The sequence below is a fragment of the Rattus norvegicus genome, chromosome 3 (genome assembly GCF_021556685.1).
Source record: "Rattus norvegicus strain SHRSP/BbbUtx chromosome 3, alternate assembly SHRSP_T2T, whole genome shotgun sequence".
Classification (NCBI taxonomy): Eukaryota; Metazoa; Chordata; class Mammalia; order Rodentia; family Muridae; genus Rattus; species Rattus norvegicus.
Window position 1 is genome coordinate 22067815 of NC_141536.1, and position 19716 is coordinate 22087530.

Consider the following 19716-nt stretch of genomic DNA (forward strand, 5'->3'; position numbering starts at 1 on the left):
TGCTAGGCAAACACTCTACCACTGAGCTAAATCCCCAACTCCGCTCCTTGACTAACTTACATCACTGGGTAAAAGGGCCCTTGACTAGAGGTCAAGTGCCTGAACCTAAGGAAGGCTCTGCTCCTCCTCTTGGGGTGAGTGGCTGAGAGGAGTGAACTAGGTCATGTTTTTCTATCTCTTTGAGAACACAGGCAGGTATGGAGAAGGCAGACTCAGACCTTTGCCCAAGGACACATGGTCACAAGAACACTTCTCAAGATCTAAGGCACTTCCACTAGTCCATACCTGATCTCTGCAATCAAGCAAGAGAGCATACCAGGCAGCCAAGGACCCCGGGGTGGACCAGAGTCAAGGGAGGGTAGAGGAGTCTGGGGGTGTGATGTAGGGCTGTATGTGGAGGGCACTCACCAGCTCTTTCTGCAGAGTCTTCTTAAGTTCCAGCATCCTCTGCTGCATTTGCTTCATAATCTGAGGTAACCCATCCCAAAGCCAGTTGTCAGTGTCAGGTTAGAAGGTTTTCAGAGGCCCTCCTGAAGGCTCATCCCCCTTACCCTTTCAGCTGCCTTCATTTCTTGCTGTTTTACCCCTTGCTTTCCTAGGCCCCAGAGAGGCCACAGTATTATTGTTCTTTCAATAGTTCTCTCAACACCCACCCAACCTTGGGTGGGTCCTCAGGCTTATTGGTGTGCCCATATACTTCAAGAGTGCTGCTTTGAGTGGCTCTGCAGAATATATTCCATTTTTTTAAAAAAAATTAATTTTATATTTATGGATGTTTATGCTTGAGGGTGTGTCAGAACCAATGGGACTGGAGCTACCATGTGAATGCTGGGAACTGAAGCCAGGTTCTCTGGATAAGTGTGCTCTTAACCTCTGGGCCATCTCTCCAGCCTCTCAGATTCCTTTTTTTTTTTTTTAATTTTGTTTTTCACACCTATCACCACTGCACTGGTAATTTGCAGTGTAATTCAGATAGTGTAAAAGTAAAATCCATCAATACTAGTTTTACACACACACACACACACACACACACACACACACACACACACACACACACACACCATATACACACGTACTTTTCATGTGCAGTAGTGTTTTGCTTGCATGTTGTATGAGGGTGTGGGGTCCCCTGGAACAGGAATTGCAGATTTTATGAGCTCACAGCACAGGAGAGTTGTGAGCTGCCCTGGAGGTGCTGGGAACTGGACCCAAGCTGCAAGGACAGCTAGTGCTTTTAACCTTTTAGCTGTCTCTCCAGTACCTTGGGAAAGTCTTAAGCTCAGTGGTAGAGCGCTTGCCTAGGAAGCGCAAGGCCCTGGGTTCGGTCCCCAGCTCCGAAAAAAAAAGAACCAAAAAAAAAAAAAAAAAAAAAAAAAAAAGAGTTTTCTTTGACTTTCTAGTTTATGCTCTGATTCTTATACTGAAGAGTGAAAACTTGCTTCCTTTTTGTGTTCTGAGACAGGATCTTCCTACAGCTTAGGCTGGCTTGGAATTCACAGTAGTTCTCTTGTCTCAGCCTCTCAAGTGCTGGATTAGAGCTGTACATCAGAATGCCCAGCTTTTTTTTTCATGCACCATTTTCACTGTTTCTATTTCCCCAGTGGTTTCGTGTGTGTGTGTGTGTGTGTGTGTGTGTGTGTGTGTGTGTGTGTACATGAAAGGGGGGGATGGGGTGGTGGAGGCAGAGTCTCATAGATACCAGACTGGCCTCAAACTTGCTATAAACCGGAAGAAGATGACTTTGAACTCCTATTTTCCTGTGTCTATCTCATAAGTACTGGCACTACAATCATGTATAACCATGTCTGGCTTCCTAGTGGTAATTTGTAATGGGTTAGTAACTCTAGGGAATGCTCACGCTTTACTGGGTTTCCCTTTTTTTTTTTTAAGTTTATTTATTTGTTATATATAAGTACACTGTTGCTGTTTTCAAACACACCAGAAGAGGGCATCAGATCCCATTACAGATGGTTGTGAGCCACCATGTGGTTGCTGGGATTTGAACTCAGGACCTCGGAAGAGCAGTCAGTGCTCTTAACCACTGAGCCACCTCTCCAGCCCCCGGGTTTCCATTTTTTTTTTTTTTTTCTTTTCTTTTTTTTCCGGAGCTGGGGACCGAACCCAGGGCCTTGCGCTTGCTAAATCCCCAACACCCCATTTTTATTTTGTTTTATTTTGTAACGTTGGGATGGAGCTCAGGGCCTTAGCATGCATGCTAGTCAAGTGTTCTATTGTTGAGCCCCATTTCAGTCCCTGACACCTCCTCAACCCCCTCCTTTCTTTTTTTGAGACAAGGTCTCATTACAGAGCCCTGGCTGGCCTTGAACTCAGATGAATCCACTTGCCCCTGCCTCCAGAGTGCTGAGATTAAAGGCACATACTACCATGACTGAATTTCCCCATTGGCCACTCTTGAAAGCAGGACTCAAGGTTGATATAGCATGCACCTTTAATCCCAGCACTGGAAAGATGTGAACAGGCAGATTTCTGTAAGTTCTAGGCCAGACAGGGCTACACAGTGAGGTCTTGTCTCACAAAAAACAAAACAAAAAAAACCTACCACCACCACCAACAACAAAAAACCCACGTGAAACCTGTCTTTAAAGAAAGCTTCATAGGCTGGAGAGATGGCTCAGCATTCAAGAGCACTGACTGCTCTTCCAGAGGTCCTGAGTTCAATTCCCAGCAACCACATGGTGGCTCACAACCTTCTGTAGTGGGATCTGATGCCCTCTTCTGGTGTGTCTGAAGACAGCTACAGTGTACTCACATACATAAAATTGAAACAAAAAGGAGAGCAAGCTTCATATAACCCAGGCTGTTCTTATTTCCTGGCCTTTCTGTATCTGTCTCCAGTGTGCAGGATTGCAGGTATGGGCCACTACACATCAGAGAGATGTAAGCGGAGGAGGTCTGAGGAGTGAGGCCAAAAGTCCCAGCACTCAGATCTGAGTCTGAGGCCAGCCTGGTCTACAAAGAGTTCCAAGACAGCACAGCCATGGGGTTGGGAGTGTTGGGGGGAAGCCATGAGAAAAATAGTGGAAAGATGGCAGACTAGGGGGAGGGCCAGGTTAGAGCAGACCCATCACAGCTAGGCAGGTGTGGTGTCCTCACCTTATTTTTCTCTGTAAGTTGCTGTTCTAAGTCCTGTTTTTCTTTCTGTAGCTGCTTTAGATCCATGGCTCCAACCTCACCATTTGGAGTTCCTTCTGCAGCTGGAAGCTCATACTCACAATTCTGCATGGCTTTTGAGATGACCTACAGGATAGTGGCAACAGGACAGACAGCAGAGAGTAAGCTGCAGGTATGTGGGGAAGGAGTGCTGGCCCCACATGAAACCTGTGAACAGGTCAACTACCGGCTTTCGGTGATCACTTGGCATATATACATACCGCATAGGTGGCTGCCACACAGATGGCCCTATAGATCTCAAGCCCCCTAGACAGCTGAACACCTTTACCACAAAGGAAGGGCCCTAACAGTGCAGAACAGGCACTCTACTCTCCGAAATCCTCCCTCCGGTATAGGGATAGCGCTCACTAGTGGCTCCTGGCCCTGCAGTGGCAGGCAGTCCTCTCCTGTTGTGGCTGGCATTGCCTCCTGGGCTCTGAAAGTCTTCAAGGTCTCTAGTTCTCTCTGCAGTTGGTGCATCTGCAGCAGGGCAGAGTTGTGACCTAGGGTGGTGGGAGTATAGTGTGAGCTAGTGATTGCACACTGCTTTGTGACAGGTGGCTCACTAATGACACCTGCTGGCCAGGGGAGGACTCCTCACCTTTTTCCAGCTGTTGAAGTTCCTCCTCCTTCTGGAGAAGTGCCTCATCCTTTTCACATAGGCTCTGATTTTTCTCTTCTATGATGGCTGTCAGCTCAGTGGCCTTAGGAGGAAACTCAGCATAAGAGGGGCTGACGTAATCCCCTCTCCTACAGAACCGTTATTACATCTGTAGTTTAGAATAAACCTATGGCAATGGGACCTATTCTCCTAAATGTCCTTGCACAGGGTACTCCCCTCACTACCCTTCCTGGCCCACCATACTGGGCTAGCCAGAGTGTGGATATTCTGGTTAGTCTCTTAATATGTCCGTTCTTGAGCACCTACGTTTTACCAGCCTGTTGCATAACTCATGCTGGTATCAGAAGGTATGATCACCCTAAGTTTTTTCCAGAAGTGACTGGGCCTCAGATTGGTCAAGAACTCCCAGGAGGCCTCTAGCCAGCAGAGCTAGAGCCAGGTGCTCTGTCTGTCCCCACACACAGTTTTCCCTACACTTCTGGCTTACCCTTTGGGGATAGCAGGTGCTGATGTATCACTTGACAGAATCAGGCTGTTAGTTCCCTGAGGACTTTTCTCCAATCAATGTTTTACAACTAAGTAACCATGAAAACTTAGAAAGGGCATCATCTGGGGTAAGGTTTCTTGCTAATAGTTTCTATAGTAACCTACAGGTCATAGGGCATCTTCTAATTGACTATGTTCCTTGAGATCCTTGCCATGCTTATCCTGGATATATGGTGTCTCTCTGATGGCCCCACAACAGGAGGTGTGATGCCACTGAGACTGCAGGGGAACACAGTTTTGGCCTACACCTTGGTAGCCAGCTAGGGACCAACCTGCTGCTGGAACTCTTCTCTCTGTTTCCGCACCTCCTCCAGGGCTTGAGCCATTGCCACACTCACAATTTCTCTTTGGTTCCATTCATCCTAGAATTTAGAAAATAGGTAGGTGGCTGAGTCCCAAACGGTTTATTTTTTTATTTTCTTATCTGTACCCTGCTCCTGAAGTCCAACAGAGGGGCCCCCCACTTTGCAGGGCCATTCTCCCTGCATCCCTCTGATGTCTGTCTTGTTGGACACTTCACCTACTCTCACAAATGAGCACACTGATGAGGGCCAGTGGTTCTTGGAGCTCACCACCCAATACCCAGAACTGACCTACTAAAACCCACACAGAACAGGAAGGCTCACAGCACAACCTGCACAGGAAATGCAATGAAGTGGCTGCTGAGCTTCACAAGGTCTCACTCTCACTGGTTCATCCACAGAAGCCCTTTTACAAGATCTATTTAATTATCTTTGTGTGTGCAAGTATATGTCACATATGTGTATAGACACTCATGGAGGTCAGAAGGGGACGGGACCATGAAGCCTTACAGTTGCAGATGGGGCAGATATAAACTTCCTGAATTAGGTGTTAGTATGTCCTCTGGAAGAGCAAGCAGCTCTTTTTTTTTTTTTTTTTTTTTTTTTTCCTGGAAGAGCAGTCAGTGCTCTTTTTCTTTCATTTATTTAAGATTTATTTATTATATATAAGTACACTGTAGCTGTCTTCAGACACACCAGAAGAGGGCGTCAGATCTCATTACAGATGGTTGTGAGCCACCATGTAGTTGCTGGGAATTGAACTCAGGACCTCTGGAAGAGCAGTCAGTGCTCTCAACCACTGAGCCATCTTTCCAGCCCGCAAGCAGCTCTCTTAACTGCTGGGCAATCTCTCTAGCCCCCATAATACCATTAACAATTTAGAGTTACATTTGTTTATTTATTATGTGTGTATGCATGTGGATTGGCAGGTCACTGTGTGGCTGTGAAGGCCAGGGGTAACTTGTGAGAGCTAATTCTCTCCTTCTACCATGTGGATCCCAGGCACAACATTCAGGTCAGAGGATTGGTGGCAAGGTCTTTATTTGCTTAGTCATATTACTTACAAGCCCACTTTGTAAGAGTGAAAACAGATGCTTCAAGAGGTTTAAGAGATTTGTCTCAGCTTCCAGTACTAACTGCTGGCAGGACCAGACTGAGAGCCAAACCTAGCTGCACCCAAGTCCAACGACTCTAGATAGCAGCCTGTTCTACCTCAAGCCTTCAATGTGATCAGGAACATCAGTCCCCAGCTGACTCAGAGCACTTGTACAGCACAGGTCTGCGTTATCACTGCCCTCCTCTGAGAGTATGTTCATGTTTGTCAAGAGTCACAAGGGTAAAGTACACCCTCTCAGGTCCTGACCACTCGGTCAGAGAGATGTAGGACATGAAGTAATGTCTGCTGTTTCTGTCTGCTCAGAACTCCCCTTGGTTCTGGGTAAGCTCTTTGTTTCTATACTCCATTCCCATTTTGAGACTTTACATGGCAAGGGTTGGGCTGTCAAAAACAATGCCCTAGTTTTGTGGCATATGATTCAAGTCTGACCTATCATAGCTTTTCTTCCCCTTGACCAATAAATTTGGTTAGCAGATGGTTATGTCACTAAGATGAACCACCAAGAGTCTTTTCTATCAGGGCTCCTTTATACTCTGAAGTTGAAGATCTCCTGAAATGTTTCAAGATTAGAGTTGACATTATGTCCATCCCCAACATAGGAAGCTGTGTACATTGCCGAGCCAGCAAAATATCCCTGAAGGAGAAAGAAGACCATCAGCTTCTCTAGGTCTGTGGGCTTCCTGTCTCTTCCTAACAACTCTCCCTGGGTCAGCTCTAGGGACATGGCATACTGCCTACTTTAATAGTCACAGTTGTCTACACAGTGAGTCTAGCTCTGGCAGAAGAAGACAACTGGCACCTGAACTTTGGAAGCTAAAGGTGAGAGCCAGAAGTACACCTGTGCAAGACTCCTTGCTGGGATCCTCTGATCATCTCTTATTTCCAAATTTGGGTTTAGGATGTGGCTGCTGGCACAGGGAGGAGCTAGAGATTCCAGCTTGGTAAGAATTCTTTGCCTACTCAGGGATGAGTTTTGGTGAAGTCTAGAGAGATGCTTATGACTGCTGGTATCTAGAAAATATGTCTGAGTATAAGATAGGAAGGCATGCTGGGGCAGAAAGAAAACTCATGCTGGGGAATGATCCTTGGTACTTTTCTTCTGCAGTCATGCTTGATCCTGATCTTGCTGTCAAAGTTACCATTTCCATTTTAAAAAGAGAAAGTAGGCCAGGTGTGGAAGCACAGACCTGTAATCCTAGTGCCTGGGGGTGGGGATGGGGGTGAGGGTGGTCTAGGCAGAGAATTCCCAGGCCAGTCTGAGCTACATGGAGATACCCTGTTTCAAAAAGGCAAACCAACGAGGCTAGGGGTTTCTCTGTAGTAGAGAATTCAACTAACACGAGGGAGAATCTAGATTTTAGCCCCCCCAACCCACACTAGATTTCTGATAGTGAGTAGTTACATTGGCATACATGGCCAGGTTAAACGTAGTTCTGAAGTGCCTCAGAGCCCCATGAGCCCCTAACCATTAGACTCCAGGTTGATACTCTGCCTGCCAAGTAATCATGGCTTATATTTTGCAGGAGCTGTTTAGACCTACACATGGCAGCTATGACCTGGGGTTGAACCTGTTTACTTTTGAGGAAGGTGTTCAAGGAACAACATTTTTTAAAAAATAAAAATAAACCTGGTATGGTGACGAACACCTTTAATCCCAGCACTTGGGAGGCAGAGACAGATCTCTGTGAGTTCCAGACCAGATGGGAATATAGAGTGATACTCTCTCTTTAAAAACAACAACAAACCCTAAAGATATGTATACATCAATTTATAATCCTTTAAAATGCATGAAGATAGAAAGAAGGGAGAAAGGCAGACCAGGCACATTAGAGATCTGTTGAACTCTGAGTGAGAACAAGAACCAAATAGAAAAAAAACCAAATAAATAAAATATTCAATGATTTCAATAATGCTATCTTGCAAAGGATGTCTTAGAACTTGCTTTATAGACTGGCTGACCTCAAAATCTGCCTGCCTCTGCCTCCCTAGGTCAGCTGGCTCTGTCTGAACCTATGTCTCAGGGGCATTCCAGGAAGATGGGAAGGCTGTTTCTTCCTGGTCTTTATGCATGCCCTTTTGCACTGGAAGCAGCAATTTTGTTCTGAACTAGCAGTTACATGGATTTTGCACTTTTCCTAATACTTGCCAGAGTCCATTCACTACCTCCTTCCTATACACACTAGTACAGCTGTGTAGCACAACATCTGAGATCTGAGGTTTGTGTGGCGGAAATATTTAACTGCTTTTTAAATTTAAATTTAAGTTGCAACTTCCTACATTATCCCTCCTCTGAGGCTCTAAAGATACCCCTGTGGTTGTCACCTTTGTGATAACTTTTTTCCTTTTCTAATAGAAATTTTCTATTGCATCATAAAATATCACAAATAGTATGTATGTATGTATGTATGTATGTATGTATGTATGTATGTATGTATGTATGTATTTATTTATTTTTTCAGAGCTGAGGACTGAACCCAGGGCCTTGCACTTGCTAGGCAAGCGCTCTATCACTGAGCTAAATCCCCAACCCCTCACAAATGGTTTTATAACCCAGGGTCTGAGTTCTGTAGTTGGATCACAGATTTTTTTCATCAGCTTGCTGTATTATTTCTTTTTCTAAAATATGGGTGCCATCCCCAAATGTGCAAGACTCTTGTTTTTAACTGTGTGGCTTGCTGAATCAAATCAGCTAAGTTCTTCCCTTCACGGACTAATTTGTCTGGCTTGAGATACTTAATAAGCGACACTTGCCCTGATGAGAATCCTGCCAATGTCTGTGTCACCTATCTCCTGGGTGACCATGATGGAGAAGTAAGCATCTCCAGGCCTTCTGTGGTAACGGTAACTCAGTGTTGTGTCCTATGCATGTCTGTTGACAGCACCAACAGCAGTCAATTCGATTTCCTAACTGTACATCAACCCAAAAGCTGTCATTCTCACAGATGTTTAAAAAAGTGCTCCTTTTCATTTTGTTCTGAGTTGTGGTCCCATAATGTGGCATTGGTGGCCTTTGACTAAACACTTTCCTGCCTTTGCCATGTGCTATACCACATGTTGCTAATTGGCTGAGGATGCCATATTGGAATACTCTCTCATACAAATGGCTGTGGTGGCTCTTGTCTATTTACTGACACAAAAATGATGTTCTAGATAGTATAGCTTCTGTTGTCTGTATATTAGTTTGTTACAGCTACTGTAACTCATTGCTTTGAATTTAACATGGTTGATCACGTTAGTAGTCTATAGGCCTTTGTGTATGCAGAGCAAACTCTACCAATTAAGCTAAATCCTTAGCTCTTATCGTAGGACTTAACCAAGATATTAATAGACGATCTCCCTCAGGAGCAGAGTCCTTTCTTTGCTTCTCCAAGTTTCCAAACTATAATCCTCAGACCTAAGCCTGAGGATCAGCCCATCCTCCACCTTCAAAGGCAGCAGTGGAGCATCTCTAAACCTCTACTGCTATTTGAGCATGGCGGTTCATGCCTCTAATTCTAGCACTTAGGAGATGGAGACAGGAGGATCACAAGTTCAAAAACAGCCTTGGCTAGTGATTTTTGAGGCAAGTCTAGGCTATGTGAATCCTTGTCTCAAAAACCAAGACACTTCTACTTGTTTCTGCTGTCACAATTATGCCTTCTGTCTTGTGTGGAATCATGCCCTTGCCTCACTCTTTAAGGACTCTTGATTATTTAGGGCTCACCCAAATAACCTAGGAAGAACTCTCTAGTTTCAGTCTTTCATTTATTCTCGCCTGCAGTGCTCTTTGCCAGAGAAAATTACTATGAATTAGGAGATGCATACAGAGGGAAGGCTGTCCTTTAGCTTCTGCCCCGTCTCAGCTTCTAAGTCTGGGACTATGGCATACACTCCTACATACAATTTCATAAAACTTTTGTTTTGTTTTGTAGACAGGGTTTCTCTGTGTAGTCCTGGCTGTCCTGGTACTCTTTCTGTAGACCAGGCTAGCCTCAGACTCGGAGATCCACTTGCCTCTGCCTCCCAAATGCTGGGATTAGAGATGTGGGCCACCATTGCCCAGCAAGATCATGTAACTTTTAACAATGTTTTTAAAAGATTTATTTACTTATTATATATGAGTACACTGTAGCTGTCTTCAGACACACCAGAAGAGGGCATCAGATCTCAATACAGATGGTTGCGAGTCACTCTCTCTAGCCCACTGGTACAACACTGTGGTGTGTTTTGTTGTTACTTTTGTTTTATTGAGACAGGGTCTTCAGCTTAGCTGATGCTGAGCTCCCTAAATAGCTAGAAATTAGTTGTTTATATTTCTTATGTTAGGTCTGTAAAATATACAGAAAGGTTTCAGTTTTCATTCCTGACTTTGGTTATTTGTGCCATTTTTTTTTTTTTTTTTTTGTGTTGATTTCCTTTTTTTCTTGATCTGTCTATGAGCTTTAACAATTTTACTAACTTCAAGGAATCAACTTTAGGGACTGTCAAGAAGGCTAAGTAAAGGTCTCTACCAAGTCTAATGATTTGATCAAACCCTGGGACCAGAGAACAACTTCCTCAACTTGTGCTCTGACCTCTAAACCCCCTTCCCAAATTAATATAATTAGAAAAAAAAAAAAAAAAAAAGACCTGTCAACTTTAGATTTCAATGCTTTTTTTTTTTTTTTTTTTTTTTTTTTTGGTTCTTTTTTTCGGAGCTGGGGACCGAACCCAGGGCCTTGCGCTTCCTAGGTAAGCGCTCTACCACTGAGCTAAATCCCCAGCCCCTCAATGCTTTTTTTAAAATGACAGACTTACATATATTGTTTTTTATTTTAGCTGATTGTGTGTGTGTGTGTGTGTGTGTGTATGTCTGTGTGTGTGTGTGTGTGTGTGTGTGTGTGTGTGTGTGAGAGAGAGAGAGAGAGAGAGAGAGAGAGAGAGAGAGAGAGAGAATGAGAATATGAATGTGGAGGTTAAACTCAACCATCTGTCATCTTATCTTTTGAGACAGGTTCTCTTACTGAATCTGACACTTATTGACTGGCCTCCCCAAATGCTGAAATACATGTGCTCAATATTATGCCTGATTGTTTTTCTGTTTTTGAGACAGTCTCACTATGTAGTGCTGGCTGGTCTGGAATTCATGATGTAAACCAGGCTAGGCTTGAACTCATAGATCGTCTGCCTCCCAACAGCTGGAATCAAAGGGCTACACTACCTACCATTCTGGACCAGAAATACCTACCTAACTCCTTTCTCCCCTGCCTCCTTCATTCCACTCTTCTTTCCTCTCCTGTGCTCTCCTCCTACTTTTTCTTCCCCTTCCTAAGACAGGATTTCTCGCTGTAGTCCTGGTTGTCCTGGGACTCCCTCTATATACCAGGCTGGCCTCAAACTCAGAGATCTGTTTGCTTTTGCTCCTAAGAGCTGGACCTAAAGGCATGTACCATCACTGCCAGGCTGCTATGCTGTTTTTCTTATTTATATATTTACCTTAAACCTCTGCCTGACTTCTAGACTTTTCAGTTAAAAAACTACAAGGTATGTCCTAGACATCTGTGAATGGTATCTCTATGTGCACAGTTACCTCAGTGGCCGGTCACTCTAGTCAGTGGAATTTTGGTTCCCAAAAGACATTTCTGGTTGTCATCAGTGGGCTGGCTACTGATATTTAGTAGACAGAGACCAAAATACTTAAGAGCCCAACAGCGCATATTTGCTATAAGGTGCCCACAAAAAGAATCTTAGCTAAAATGTCAACCTGCTGAGGCCACAGAACCCATTTGTAGCAAGTCCTAAATGTCCCATGACTAGAATTCATCCAGAATCTGACTGTGTCTCCCATATGCTCAACTAACACAGCCATCCTTTCCCATCTGTGTTACTAAAAACGTTCCTTTCAGAAATGTCTCTGCCTATAGATATAGAAATCCCATTCCAACAAAACCTCTCCAATGCTTTTCTGCTCAAACCTCTCAATGGCTTTCCACTAGACTTCCAAATTCTTGCTGTGTTCTATCCTGAGAGCCTTGTTTTCTCTGTCACTCAGTACTGGCCACTGCCTTCTTTGAACAGAACAAGCTTTCTTGCATCTTTGAGCCACTTCTCATGTCTGGAACAGTTCTTCCTTGAAATGTCTACATTCCTGGTTTCACTGTTCACATCCTTGGCTGTAATGCCACCAAAGCCTTCCTTTTTCTCCTTTGTCCTTCACAAGGCTTCCTTTTCTTCATAGCATTTGCTAGTATTTGCAACTAGTTTACTGTTTCTAGTTATATGCTCCAAGTCTGCCTGTTGACACATATAATACCTCCCATGGTGCCTGTAATTAGGCTACTCAGATATCTGCTGATGGAATAAAAACAACAAATAAAAAACAAAACAACTAACTTCCATGAGGGCTTTATGGTATAGGCCTGTAACCACGCTACTTGGGAAATTGAATCAGTTGACTGCAAATTCAGGACCCTTCTCTGGGCTACATAGCAAATTCAAAGCCAGCCTCAGCCAACTTCTTAAGACCTTGTCTCAAAGAAAAAATACAGACAGGGATAGATATATAATTTATCACTATAGTGGTTATCTGGTTATGTACAAGACCCTGGGTTTGAGTCTTAGTTAAAAAAGAAGAAATTCTGATTGCAAGATACATGCTTTTCCTGAAGCAATAGTGCCTAAGAAATTCATTGGATATTGTCTCTGGGAGCTTGCAAGGGGGTGTGTGTTGCTACAGAGAAGGTGTGCCAAAGGCTTGATACCAGGACTAAACTAGGCAAAAATGGCCATGACTCACCTCACAAAGGTAAAGGCCTAGAGGGCCTATAAGAGAGTGAGCATGCTGGGGCTGGAGAGACGGCTCGGGGGTTATGAGCACTGTTGCTCTTCCAGAGGATACCTAACAGAAGTGGAGCAGGAGCAACTTCCGTTTCCTCTTTGCTGTAAGTGCAGGGCTTTCCCCCGTGCATTCCAAACATACATGACAGAGAAGAACGTCTATAGAACTCATTCCATTATATAAATACCTTTAGTTTCTTTAGTTCCAATTGGTGATGTTGTAAGGACTGTATACACTCATCTCTGCTTTCTTTAAGGGCCACATTTTCCTGCTGCAGTTGCCGCTGTAAATTGAGCAGAGCACTTATAAGAATAGGTCTTACCTGCCATATTGCCTCCTAGCCACACTCTGATCTCTCCAACACTGTCTTTTTGAAATAACCTTTCTTGGGCTCAGGAAATGGCTTAGTTGGTAAAGTGCTTAGGAAGGTAGAGGATCTGAATTCAGATTCCCAACACTCATGTGAAAAAGCTGGGAGTGATGCTGCACACTTGTAATCCCAGTGCTGTGCAGACTGGTGCAACTCTGGGGTTTATTGGCCAAATTAGTGACATTCTATCTCAAAAGTAAGGTGGAAAGCAATCGAGGAAGACAGCTCACATACAATCTCTGGCCTCCAGATTCCTAAGCAGGTTGAATCCTTTAGGAAAGGTGAACTGCCCTCTCAAGTGGTTCCCCAGCCCGAGAGGCACCATTCTGCTCAGCTGTAGTGACAAAATGCTCCTGAGTGTGCTGACTCCCACTCCACTCACCATTCCCTGCTCAGAGGCTATCTGGTCAGCCGCCCGTGTTTGTTCCAGAGCTTCAATTTGGGCCTCCAGTGCATGGATGCGCTCCCTGCAATGTTGCTCCAGGGCAAGAACCTGCTGTTGGGAAAGGTTGTTCTCTTGGTTTGTAGTGATCTGCAGTAAAATAAAGACACTTAATGAAAGACACAAAGATTTCAGAGGCAGGCCATTTTCTGACTAACAGAAACTATCCTTTGACCTCTGCTATTCTAGTGTGGGTTCAAACCCCTGCATGTTCTACATATTGCTGTTGGGTCTGGCCTGCCCTGGAACTGAAGCCATGCGTTTGTTCTGATACCGCTGGCATATCCTTTATGCATATGCTGAGCATCACCCTATCTTCAGATATATGCCTCCGTTGCTACTCGCTGCATCTCTATGGCTGAGGTTTTCCAAGGGGAGGCAAGAAAATGAAGTGGTGAAGAGCAGAGCTATGCATGAGACAGACAGGAGTCTTGTTACCTCTATGTCCACCATCTCTACTGGATGAGTATGACAGACTATGCCAATTTACTAGGTATACTACAAGGACTAAGTGAAAAACATTCTGCAGTGCTAGAGAGGCCACAAACAGGAAATCCGTGTTGGCTGCTTTTTCCCCCTAGCTCCAATTTATTTGCTCACTCAGGGTGTGATGGCTGTACAAATGCTTCAATCCAGTTTTTGGGCCTTTTGAGAGCATCTCACTAAGCAGGCTTGGTTGGCTCACTCTGAAGACCAGGCTGGCCTTGAACTCAGAAAGATCTGTCTTGGGCTGGAGAGATGGCTCAGCGGTTAAGAGCACTGACTGCTCTTCTAGAGGTCCTGAGTTCAATTCCCAGCAACCACATGGTGGCTCACAACCATCTGTAATGGGATCTGACGCCCTCTTCTGGTGTGTCTGAAGACAGCGACAGTGTACTCACATACATGAAATAAATCTTTGAAAAAAAAAAAAAAAAGAAAGATCTGTCTTCTTCAGCTTTGCAAATGCTGGGATTAATGAAATGTGTCACAACACCCAGCTCATCCCATTTCCTGTTTCCCACACCTCTGACTGAAAGCTAAGCTTTGAACTTTTGAGGACCCACAAAAGGGGAGGGTCCTTAACAAAAGCAGATGTTGGGGGCAAAAACTACCAGTTAGTCTATGGCTCTGGGTAACATTGACCAAGGGTAACCTCCCCATCCCTGTTCTGTTTATGTTGAACACTGTTGTGCACATCTGGGGCATCTGCAAAGGTGCTCATGGGAAGCACTGGAGCCTGCACATGGTGAACACTTACAAGCTTCTGGATCTGCGCTTCCTGGCCAGCCACAACATCTCTACTCTGGCTTAGCTGCTCTTCAGCAGCCTGTAGGCTCTGCTCTAGGTCCTTCACCTGAGGAGAAACAGAAGCATTCTTTGTCTTTCTGTTCACAAGAAACTGGGCAGGTTTAAAGCATAGCTTTAAAATTAAAACCAGAAACCCCACCCCTCAAAAAAGGTGGGTAGGTGGGGACTAGAGAAGATGGCTCAGTGGTTAAGAGCACTGACTGCTCTTCCAGAGGTCCTGAGTTCAAATCCCAGCAACCACATGGTGGCTCACAACCATCTGTAATGAGATCTGGTGCACACATCCATGCTGTAGAGGTCAAAGAACAACTCTATGGAGTTGATAGTCTCCTACTCTGTGTGGGTTCCACGGATCAGACCCAGGTTGTTAGGATGATGAAGCAGGTACCTTTACCTGCTGAGTCATCTTGACTGTCCTCTTTGACATTCTTTTCAATCTAAAGTAAAGCAGTCATTAATGTCTCCACACAAAACTGTCTGGTGTGGTTTCAATAACTTCCCTGGGAAAGAATCCCAGAAGTGGGATTGATAATCATAACTTGATTTTGTACTTACTTAGTCCACATATTCTGAGACATATTCTACCAACACACTGATAACATACTATGGAGATACACTGGCAAGGGTAGAGACAATCTAATGTATTCAAAAAACTCAGTATGTACTAAAGTTAGGTCAGTGACAGTGAGGAAGGGCAGACTACTAAGTAAACAGTGCTGGGAGACGAGGAAAGCTGGATTCTTACTGAATAGTACACATGACAACAATCTGAATGTGAAAAAGAATTCTACTATGTGGACAAAATTATACAATTAATTATCTCTGTGACTTAGAAACATGAATGGATGACTTTAGAAGCAGCTTCAGACTACAGAGGATAGAATTGATATCAAACTTCAGAATTTCTGTTAAGCAAGGGCTACATACACAGACTGACTGGTTCAGGACTAGCACTGATGAGATTAGAAAATAGAATATGAAACAAAATCCTATAACCCTAAGAAAAGACTGAAACCAGGGGTTGGGGATTTAGCTCAGTGGTAGAGCGCTTGCCTGGCAAGCTCAAGGCCCTGGGTTCGGTCCTCAGCTCCGGGGGCGGGGGGGAGAAAAGACTAAAACCACCAAAGAAAAATAGGTATAGGATATATAGAAAATTCAAAAGTAGAAACCTCAGAGGCTAACAGGAGGATGAAGCAATGGAGAAAATTCATTAATAATCACAGCAGCAAACACAGTGAACCATCACTTTACATTCTCTAAACTGGCAAAAACAAGACTGTGTAAGATCCATGCTGGAAGATCAGAGATGCACTTGGAGGGCTGAAGAGTTGGCTCAGTAGTTGACAGCATTGACTGCTCTTCCAGAGGACCCAGGTTCAATTCCTAGCACCCACATGTCAGTTCACAACTCTAACTCCAAGATATGACACCCTTACATAGACATACATGCAAATAAAGCACCGATATATATAAAATAAATAATTAAAAAAAAAGAAAAGAAAAAAATACAGTTGGGGGGCCTAGAGTGGACAAAACAACTACCTCAACACAGCAAAAACGGTTCTTTTGAATAAAGACACTCTGACCAAGGAGCTTCTTAGCTAAATCACCATCCAACCATGATTTACACATAATAGCAAATATTGGGAGTAAAGTCAGTACCCGAGTCTCCAGGAGGTCAACTGCCTTGGTGTGGCTGTTCTTGGCAGCCAAGAGCTGTTGCCTAGTATCCTGCAGTTTCTGTTCAGCCACAGTTTTCTGTAATTTAAAAGATAAATAAGAGGAAGGGGTTGTTTCCACATTTAATGAATATTTATTGATGCTATAACATTTGTGCTAGGCACAAATAGATAAAACCATCAGCAAAGTAGGCATAATCCACATATCATAGATGACACACAAATAAATTTGGTAGTCTTTTCTTTCCAAGGCTGGGACACATGACTAACAACAAAAGCATACACTGGAAGCCAGGCATGGTGGTGGAAAGCATTTAATCCCAGGAGGCAGAAGCAGGCAGATCTCTGTGAGTTCAAGGCCAGCCAGAGCCACATAGTAAGACCCTATCTCCAAAACACACACACACACACACACACACACACACACACACACACACACACACACACACACACAAGCTTGCTGTGTTCAGAGAACTACAGCTCTTCAGAAGTCTATGTGATGATGGGGCTTAGGTCAATGAATTAAGTCTGTGATGTTCAGCAAAAGGGTCAAATAATGAGGAATTCTTTAGTGTTGCAAAAAGGAAGTTTTACTTTAGTTTGTAGGCAGCAATTTTTCAAATGGATCTTTCAAAACCTGGCATTAACTTTACTGAGGAGGCTGGCTAAATGTGAGGTCTTATTCTAGATCTGCTAATGTCAGAATTTCTTAAAAGGATTAGAGATATATGCTTTAAAACTCCCAAGTAATTCCTCTTTACTATTTAATAATAGTTGATTATGGCACAATAATAGTTATTATAATAATAGTAATACCTATTATGCTCCAATTTCTATTATTTCATCATGGCTGACACAATAATAAACCCAATTTTAGAGAGAAAACAATACAAAGAGATTAATTGACTAGCTTCAAGTCAGTGACTAGACACAAGATACAAACACAGAAGCTTGCCTCTAGAAACCAACTTACAAGTTAGAGTCCACCTTGTATGCAATGCAGATGTTTAAGAAATTGTGGACGGTGTTCAAAGGAGGGATATGATCGGAAATACAGTTTGAGAAGATTAGTTTCATAGGAGTGACGAGAGCGAAGGAGATTCTGGTGTGGTGTGGCCTGAAGGAGACTTCAATGCACCTGTAGCTAGTGCTTTAGGAAGCTCTGCAGTACTGCAGTGGCTGGAGAGCAGGAGAAGCTTGGCTTGATAAGACAGTGGAGTCTAATCTAGGACAGGCTCAGAGCTCGTGGCTTTGACAAGTTTGCCATGATGAGGCTAATCACTAGGCTACAAAGAGGAGAAACAGTTTACCTCTACTACAGGGTAAGGTGAGTTGGCTCAACAGCTCCCTCAGCCAAGGTAAACCTCTGATGCAAGGTAGTTTTTGCTCAAGCTAAAGGATTTCATAATTTTCTTTGCCAGTAGAAAGAGGGGAAAGGGAAAGTATAGGGAAGGGAACAGGACAGTAAGACAAGACAGCCTGGGTAGCATCAGTCATCGTATAGTCAGGATGCAATCTGTCCTTACAGTCCTGCAAACAAAGCTCTCTCCTTCTCTGAGAAATAACATAGGAGACATGAAGACTGGTTTTTGTTTTGAGACAGGGTCTCATATAGCCTAGGCTAGCCTCAAACTCACCATATAGCCAAGGATGACCCTAAACTTTTGCTTCTTCCTTCTATATTCTGGAATTAGAGACATGCACTTCCACTCCTGGTTTAATACAGTGTTAGAGACTAAATCCAGGAGCTTGGTACATGTCAGATAAGCAGTCTAAGAATTGGGACACACTGTCCACCACTATAAGGCTATTTTTGATTGTTTTTTAGAGACAGAGCTTCTTTATGTATCCTTGGCTGTCCTGGAACACTCTGTAGACCAGGCTGGCCTAGAGTTCAGAGATCTCCTGGATTAAAGGAGTGTGCCATCACCACTGCCCAGCTAAGGTTATTTTTATTTCAATCCAAAGTTGAATAAGCCAAGTACTGTGCTATGTGCCTATAGTCTCAACTACTAGGGAAATTAGGGAGAAAGAGGGCTTTATTCCAGTGTGGGCCCAAAAGAGCTATACAAAGTTGCAGAGAACTTCCATGTAACCCTCCAGAACATGTGCAATCCATGCCTCTCTAACACGGGCTAGCACGAGCAGACATTACCTCTTTCAAGAGTTCTTGTACATGATCTTCTCCTGATAAGTCCTGTTCTAGTCTCTTTTCCAAGAATGTAACCTTGTCTTGTAAATGTGTGATGACTTTTTCTTTTTCTTGAGTTTCAGCATTGACCTGGAGGGGAAAGCAGAGTCATTCTTTAAGTCCTCTTTAGACTATATGCCCTCTTACCTCATTAAAGAAAGGAGACTACCATGGCATGAATCGGGTACTAGGTGAAGGCACCTAGTGCAACAAGAAGCAAGCATGACTACCAATGTAAGCACCTGATAGTCTGATAGAGGCAGCAAGGCAATCGTATTAAAGAAGGTCCCAGTGTCCCTGAAATGATCTATAGAATCACACTCCTAAGGCCCTGGATTCAATCCCTAGCAAGACAATAAACAAACCCCATAAACCAAAAAACAATAATGATATTCTTGGAAACTCAAGAGCTGGGTCCAGAGGGATAAAGCTAAGATAACTGCTTTAAAGACATCAAGAGAACTTCTGAAACAAATGACAGGAACCAATGGGCCATAGTGAATGTCACAGCTCGGGCTCAGAACAACAGTGACACTTCAGCCTGACATTCTGTCAATGAATGCAGTGATGATGGTGACAGATCAGGAGATTGTTCTTTTCATCACCACCAATCACCATATGCTGTTCAATGTCAGATCCAAGAATCCAGGAAGCTTTGAACACACAAGCATGAAGATCTGTGGCGGTCCTTCATCAACTGAGGATGCCCATTCTTGTCTCCTAACAGTACAGGTCACCAGACTTCAACTCATGTCTACATGTAGGAACAGTCTGAAGAATGGATGCACAACCCACAATTTAAAAAGCTTTTGTCAAGATTAAACATTATCTGTTGCTCTCCAAAAATTTACAGGTACAAACCCCCCCAACAAGTCTGATCTATGGGCGTAAAGATGAATGACTCACAGAACTAACAACAAAGCAACACAGCCATCCTGTAAGCCATGGGCATATAAGGTGCTTGAGAAGTGAAGGCAGCAGGGAATCTCTAAGACGCTCGGACTAGGCCTCCTAACAGGCAAGTACAGGTGCACACAGGTAGGCGAGGAAACAGCATTATGGGTAAAGAGCAGTGGCATAATCCAAAATAACCTTTGAACATTTCAGCGAGGGGTCATCTACATCAGGTTAGTCTGTGGCATGTTTGTAGGGGGATTGTCTTGATTTTATTGATTGATATGGAAATCCAG

At 43.8% G+C, this 19716-nt stretch overlaps 1 protein-coding gene across 9 annotated transcripts in view; it reads right to left on the minus strand.

Annotated features, from left to right (window-relative positions):
* Golga1 (golgin A1) overlaps positions 1-19716 on the minus strand; it is a 46995-nt gene that overhangs the window by 5776 nt on the left and 21503 nt on the right. For all 9 annotated transcript variants that reach the window (NM_001395022.2, XM_087652832.1, XM_087652834.1 and 6 more), the window contains 10 exon segments: positions 409-468; positions 3115-3258; positions 3541-3674; positions 3773-3875; positions 4612-4701; positions 12742-12837; positions 13307-13456; positions 14607-14702; positions 16319-16414; positions 18491-18616. In NM_001395022.2, the coding sequence (NP_001381951.1) occupies positions 409-468; positions 3115-3258; positions 3541-3674; positions 3773-3875; positions 4612-4701; positions 12742-12837; positions 13307-13456; positions 14607-14702; positions 16319-16414; positions 18491-18616 (1095 nt within the window).